Source organism: Amphiprion ocellaris, chromosome 9 (genome assembly GCF_022539595.1).
Source record: "Amphiprion ocellaris isolate individual 3 ecotype Okinawa chromosome 9, ASM2253959v1, whole genome shotgun sequence".
Classification (NCBI taxonomy): Eukaryota; Metazoa; Chordata; class Actinopteri; family Pomacentridae; genus Amphiprion; species Amphiprion ocellaris.
This window is the reverse complement of record NC_072774.1, coordinates 36,094,631-36,101,972: the sequence shown is the minus strand read 5'-3', so window position 1 is coordinate 36,101,972 and position 7,342 is coordinate 36,094,631. Positions and strand designations below refer to the sequence as shown.

At 43.8% G+C, this 7,342-nt stretch overlaps 2 protein-coding genes across 2 annotated transcripts; one reads left to right on the top strand and one right to left on the bottom strand.

Annotated features, from left to right (window-relative positions):
• Positions 1–337: 337 nt before the first annotated feature.
• On the bottom strand, positions 338–4,780 carry LOC118469627 (uncharacterized). The gene has a single exon (XM_035943592.2). The coding sequence runs from the start codon at positions 2,315–2,317 to the stop codon at positions 338–340; it is 1,980 nt and encodes a 659-aa protein (XP_035799485.2). The 5' UTR covers positions 2,318–4,780.
• Positions 4,781–5,489: 709 nt separating this feature from the next.
• si:ch211-198c19.1 (uncharacterized protein LOC100151013 homolog) lies at positions 5,490–6,535 on the top strand. The gene is made up of 2 exons (XM_055013827.1): positions 5,490–5,655; positions 5,739–6,535. Exon 2 carries the CDS (start codon positions 5,757–5,759, stop codon positions 6,279–6,281), a length of 525 nt encoding a protein of 174 aa, XP_054869802.1. The 5' UTR covers positions 5,490–5,655; positions 5,739–5,756; the 3' UTR covers positions 6,282–6,535.
• Positions 6,536–7,342: the final 807 nt, after the last annotated feature.

Genomic DNA, 7,342 nt, shown 5'->3' with positions numbered 1-7,342 from the left:
GAAGCATCCGTGTGTAGCACAAATGGGTTATCAAAATTTGGGTAGGCCAAAGTTGGAGGGTTCGTGAGCACCTCCACAAACCTGGAGACCACATTCTGGTGCTCCATAGTCCAAGTTATGGGTGTGCGAGAGGGAAGTTGTCCTTTGTCACTATTCTTTGCTTGACCTCTTCCCTTGCGGGTCTGGGATTTGGTGGCATGGCTTGTCGCAGCTGGGCTCTGGAGGAGTTCGAACAAGGGCCTTGCCAGTCGTGAGAAGTCTTGAATAAAGGACCTGTAATAACTAAGAAATCCTAGCAGTGTCCGGACCTCTCCGACTGTGCGGGGTTTCTTATCCTTCAAAGCAATGACCGCTTCCAAATCCTTGGGTCGATCTGTATCCCTTCACCTGACACCATCCGCCCGATGTATCGGATTTGCCTCTTAAAGAGTTCACATTTGGCTGGACGAAGCTTAATGCCATGTTGTCGCATCCGGTGGAGCACTTGTCTGAGATGGTCTACGTGTTCTGCGAAAGATTTTGAATAACACAAGACATCATCTAAATACGGCACACAAAACTCATCCCTGATGCCTTCGAGTACTCCCTCCATACACCTCTGAAATGCGGCTGGTGCGTTCGTCAAACCAAAGGGCATTCTGACCCATTCGTAGAGTCCCCAGGGAGTGCTAAACGCTGTCAAGGGCCTTGACTCCTCGCTCACAAAACCCTGATGGTATGCACTCCCTTGGTCCAAGATGGAGAACCATGAATTGCCTGCCAGGCTGTCCAGCAGATCCTGGATCCGTGGCAGTGGATGACGATCAGGAATGGTCTTGCGATTGAGCTCACGAAAGTCAACACACAGACGCAGGCTGTGGTCTTTTTTGCGCACACACACAACTGGTGAGGAATAAGCCGACACTGACTTAGAGATCCATCCCCTGTCTAAGAGGTTTTGAATATACTCCTTTACCTCTTTATACAGTGGTCTTGGAATAGAGTTGTAGCTTTTCTGAACAGGAGTGTTGTCTGTTGTGTTGATTTTCAACTGTAAACCAGGAATGCATCCAATGTCTCCTTCCTCTCGAGCAAACACATCTGATTCTTCATAAAGCATCTGTTTTACCACTTCCTGGTCGTGCTCGGACAGATGGTCAAGATTGACATTTGGATGCCACTTCTCTTGTGAGGAGGCAGTTCTCTGAGTTCCATTTACCTCACTTTGTCCTTCATCAGTCGAGCTTACATGAGTAGAGCACAGGAGAGAATCACCATGTGGGTCTGCTGGCTTCTGAGGAGTGGGGCAAATATTTGTAGGTTTACAGTCAACAATTTCCTCAATGACTCCTAGAACTGTCTTTGGAGGTAGAAAGATGTCATGCTTTGTTAAGTTCTGGATTGGGATTCTCACTACTTTAGAGGCACCAGCAGGCACATCCACCAGAGCAGGAAATAGCTCTAACCCATCTGGTAAGATGCAATCTACCCCTGGCTCAAATAGCATTGCTCCTCCTCCAGGGAAAGCTCTAATGCGACACTTCACCTCGCGGATTTGGCTGCTATGGACAGTGAGTCCCTTTTTTCCAACTCTCACCATTGGGCTTTCAGAATCTTCCTCGGAAGGCATTGTGTGAATGACAGAGACAAGACTTTCCGCATTGCTCTTCTGGATCTTCAAGGCCTCCGACAATAAGTCCACCAAGGTCATGTTATCAGTTTGGTGACTGTTCCCCATGATGATCTCTTGGATTACATTGAAGCCTAGCAATGGGCTGCTAATACTTTCTTGACTGACTAGTATTGGGACATAGAGGGCCACCGAACCATATTTGCTACTTATTATCTCAAGAAGGACTTCTATCCACCCATCAAATGGTACGTCTGTCCCATTAGCCGCAATAACTTTGAGTGGGTGGTCTGGGAGTAGTCTTTCAAGGGGTTGGATTCTTACATTCGGCAAGGCTTTCTGCACCCAAGACTTCTCCACTATGCTAACCTGTGCCCCACTGTCCAATAGCATCGGGAGTTCTGCCCCATCTAAGTGACAAGTTACTATGCACCTACCACCAATCAACTGTGCAACACGTTTCCCTTTTGACACACTGTTTTTTTTGACGGATTCAGTAAAAGATGAGGTTCTCTCTTTGGAATGCGGCTTTTCTGTGATGGGGGACACTACACCCTGTCTGGTCACTGGTGGTCCCTCCCCAGTGACCTCACCCAGTTTCCCGATGGATTGTTCTTCTGCAGGCAGCCAATAACTCTGTGTCCCTCTTTTCCACACCGGAAACAGTGTGTGCAGTTGTCCTTTTCTTGAGCGATACACTGGTGGCATTTCCCTTTAATCTCTGGCTTGGCTGACTGTTTTGGTTGTGGTGAAGGGGTACCTATGTGTCCTGTGGCTGCACTCACTACGGGTGTGAGAGCTTTCTCTAGACTCTTGGTCAAGGAGGACACTTGTGCAGTCAGCTCCTGTATTGCAGTGTGATTAGCTTGGACTTCTATCTGCATCTGAACTGCATTCTGCCTGTCCCTATCCTGCTGTGCTGCACTGACACTGATCGCTTTTTGTTTGGGTGTCTGACCCAACCTGTTTTGCCTCTCTGTATCTTCACTCAGTGATCTGGTTATCACTTCTAGGATGAAGTCATCAGTAACACTCATGTCTGAAATGTGAGGTTTAAGATCTCGCCTGATATATGAGCATTTTTCATTCATGCCCTGGTACAGTGAATGGAGAAATACCCCTTGCACTAGTTTGTTGTCGTACTGAAAACCTGTACTTTGTTTGGATGCAAACATTACACGCTGTTTTAATCCCATTAGTCTATACATAAACTGTTGTGGGCTTTCTTTGTCATGTTGTTTTGCGTTGCTCAGTTCCTGAAATAATTCAGTACTGCTCCTATCCCGAAGGTGAGCTCTCAGGAAACGCTTTAGCTCAGCTACAGTCAGACTATCTTTGGTAATGAGCATGTCTTTAAAGGTACCAGGCTTAATTATTCTAAGCACTGTCCTAATAATCTCAGCCTCGGTAAAACCTTCCGTTAACCCTTCATCAATTTGTTTACACAGACTGTTGAAACTAAAATCAGAATCAGAATCCGAGATTTGACCACCGTGGATCTTGAATTCTCTACGTGGTAACAAGGCTGCAACATCTGCCAGTCTCAACAACCCAGTTACCTGATCAGCTACCACTGGTGTTGGTGTTGGTGCTGCTCTACTCTTCTCAGATGCTGCTACTACTGGTTCAGTCTCTGACATCATTGCGGCATCTTCATCAGATGTGTAACCATGTCCCTCAGCTTCCTGGGGCAATTGCAGTTCATCAATGAGGTCACGAAAGACAAGCAAGCGGGATATCCCTTGGTCCTCGAGGCTCTTCAGTCGCTTACTTCTCAAAAAGTCAACAATGATGTCAAAGAGTTCCACTTCAGTTGAGTCGTCACCTGGCAAATCCTCCACCACCTCATCTTGGCATGATACTGCAAGCTTGTAGAGCAGGTCTCTGTTGGCTTCCCTGGTCAGCTGATGAAGCCTCTGCTGGATTTCCCACTGCAGATCATGTAGAGTAGCCATCTCTGGATAACACAGACGTGAAACGTCCGTTGCTTAGGTCATCGGCTCAGGAAACAGGAAATCAGGATCCCACGGTTCTTGGATGATCAGCACCTGTCCAGCAGGAGGCGCTAATCCCGGACGAGCCCCCAAATTTGTTGCCTCCCTGACTTCGCAGACAGGGGGCAGCTGGTTTTCTGTCCTCTCGACGTGTGATGCTGTGATAAAGAATAGAGGAGGCACACACGTTGAGCTGACGTTAGCTTCACAACAGGAAGGTTTATTCTTCTTTGAATAACCAATAATACAATGACAGTAGTTTAATTCAACACATTTTCTTGAAAAAATGAAACAACTATGTGCTCTCTTGTTCTTAAATCCATTGATTTTTAACACTGTCCATGAAAACTAGTAAATGAATTAGTTTTAACCATTTTTTTAACATAACAGTTTTTTACAGTGTTATTCTAACAATATAAAATGTATTTTTAACATACCAACAATATACTCTCTGTTACTCTTATTTCATTCATTACAAAACAATTGCATCTTTTCTATAAAACAACATACTCATCTCATAACCAATTAAATAAAGAGTACAATGCTCCTTTAATGACATTTACAATGACACTAACTAAGCACATAAACAACTGGCAATGATTCAGCATGTAACTTTACAACATATCACTTCTGGTGTTGCCATTAAACTTCATAAATTTGCATTTAGCTACACAATTTACTGTACTGGACTAGCTTTTCCCACATGTGCTTCCACACTAGTCAAGTCCGCTAGCATTAGCGCGATTAGCGAACGACTAATAAATCCCTTCTCACACACAATTCTCTTAACAAACCGTTTCCTTTACCGCCATGTGCACTCTTTAATAAGCGACATTTTCTACTCTTAAAGTCTGCAATGTATGCTCATTTTAAGCATGTTTACTGACCTGTGATAAAGAATAGAGGAGGCACACACGTTGAGCTGACATTAGCTTCACAACAGGAAGGTTTATTCTTCCTCTGTGTGCCAAAACACTACTCTTTACCAGCGCGGTAAGCGCCCTCTACCGGCTGGATGTGCGATAGCGCTCCAGTAAGTGAAACTGCACTGAAACCACAGGAGTGATCAAATCAATAGAAACGATGCAAACACACACAAAAAAAACAACAATAGGGGTGCCTGTTTTCACTTCATCAGTTTGAACATTTCATTTTACTTCCTACTTTATTTCTGAAGTCAATTATTTTCACCTCTCTACACAGGCTAGAAAGTAGCACAATTAGAAACGTGTCTGCTGTAACATGTGCCAATGATGTGCATCTTTGTGTAGAGGGAATAATACTGTGAAACATAACCACATAATGCCAGGATAAAATGACATATCAGGTTTGAACAAGCTGGTCAAATTCAAGCAGCTCATTAAAGTAAAAGGTGACATGCCACTTATTAATGGTACTGATACCAGTGGTCTCAGACTTGTGGAACCCCATCAGTTGACTCCCACCTCTGGTTCATGACATTCCTGTCTGCAAACCTTCTGTCCCTCCACCCAGAGAAGTTGAGAACATTGCTCTTCCATGTAGGCTATAAACACATATTGCCACTGCAGTGGTGAAAGTTCTCTATCAGTGTTTTGCTACTGTTCTGCTATGCAGGACTGATCTGCTACACATCATCTCACAGCAAGTGAGAAGTGAGAGCAGAAGTAAAAAACTTAACAATTCATGCTTACATCCACAAAGTTTTGTGATCCCCAATCTCGACATGCAATAGTACACATGCACTTTTTGATGTAATGCATTTAGTTTGTAACCATCCACATACATGCTTCTACAAAGCTGAGACGTAACTTGTCTAAATATAAACTAAACCTTGTGCTCAGCCCAGATGTGCAGCAGCCACAGAGCTTCCTCTTTCATTGCAAACAGAGAGTGAAACTAACCTCGCTTCTTGTCAAAATAGCAAGTATGCTACTTTCATCCTACATACATAAGATAGGAGTCAAGCTCAGGATCCAGCAGTTCTTTCATCACCAGCATAAAGTACAGGCTTCACCTGTAGATATAAGCACATTTGGGGACAATTTGGAGACTCTTATTACCCACTGAGCGGTAAGTTGTTATTGCATACAGTTGTTATTCACTTAATCCAGCTTCAAGATTCATGTCATATCATGGTGTGCCTTTTTTCATAGATTCCGCACAGCCAAGACATGCATTTCTTGTTTCATTTCACATTGGTGCTGTCAGTCGTCCTGACCTCAGCTCTGAAAACCCTTGACTCAAAACAAGAGCTGCAGAACAGTGGATTTGGTCAACCGCCGCCTCGCCACGGCCTCAAACTGCTAGTGTGGTATGTTCAGAAGTGTCTGGACAACAACATGCTGGCTCTGTGCGATCCAACGAAAGGAGAATATGGATTTCACATGTTTCTGAATCGAGGGCCCAGGCGGCTGCTACCGGTGATCACTGACAAAAGACAATACAGGTACTATACCATTGGAAACCTTCACTCTCCTCATGCTGAGGACTTGCCATATGAAGTCAGGAAGTATTACAACCGCAGCAACCCTGAGAGCAACAAGGACAGAGTTTTGGTGAGATATAACAACAACAATAAACACATTGATGAGATCTACGCATCTGCACATTATAAGGCGAAAGAGACGTACATAATTGGCCCCAATCTTCTTGCCTCTCTTCGACAGACAGCAGCCTTTGTTTGCATTGAAATGTGATGTACATCTGATGACAGCTTTAACAGCTATGTGACCTGATGAAATTTCAACCTTTTCCTAAACAGTCTTTACTGGAGTATTTTGCTGTTGCCTTTGATAAAAATCTGAGAGGGAAAAAATGTGCCAGACTGCTTTGATGGCCTTATTTCAAGGCTTGAAATGAGGAATAAGTGAACATCTGTGGAACCAGAAGAGCTTGCCTGCTTGTAATACATACAGAATATGTAATCAATAAAATATGTTTTAAAATCTAATGGGTGGTGTTTTTTTCAGTAGCATAGACATGAATCTGGGGCTTGCTATCACTGTTTGCTCTCATCAAATATGGTCAAAAGTACTGCCTTTAGGACACAGCCAGGAGTGAACATCACTTCTCTTGCTATGCAAATATGAGCACATCAGTGAACTTTTAACTTGTCAACAAAAAACTCCTACACTTATATTGATACAGGTTTCTTTGAATGAGAGTCTAAACAGTCTGTTGGGGTCTGAGGGAGGAGTGCACTAGTCCAGATGCAGGTCACAAAAGCTCATAGAAGCCCCCTTTTAAAGATTTTCTCAGTTTTTGGACATTTTATCTGGTAGTGACCTATAGAGACAGGCGCAGGAAATGCAAGTAAAGAGCTCCATTTTTAAGATTACAGAATGACAGAGGTGGCAGTACACCATGGATAATACAGTAATACCTGCAAGCATTCAGAAAAATGTAACAGAACCTTCTACATGCTCTAGAGGACATATTTGGCCAATTAGCATGTCCGTGCTCAGAAACACTGATGCATGGGGGAGAGAAAAGGGGGAGCCATGGGAATGAGAGTGACCATGAATCTGGTGCAGGTTCTCCATGGTGACATGCTCCATGTGATTTAGATGTTTTTGGAGAGGGATAAATACTGCAGCAAATACTGGCCAAACACACCTCAAAGCTTTAAAGAACTACTTGAAGACAAAAGAAGACCACGGAGTGCTGACTGTCATGGGCTTTTCTCCACAGCCACAAAACCTTAGCCTTGCTGATCTTTTCTGGGGAACTGGAAGACTTAAAAAGCAAAACATTCCTG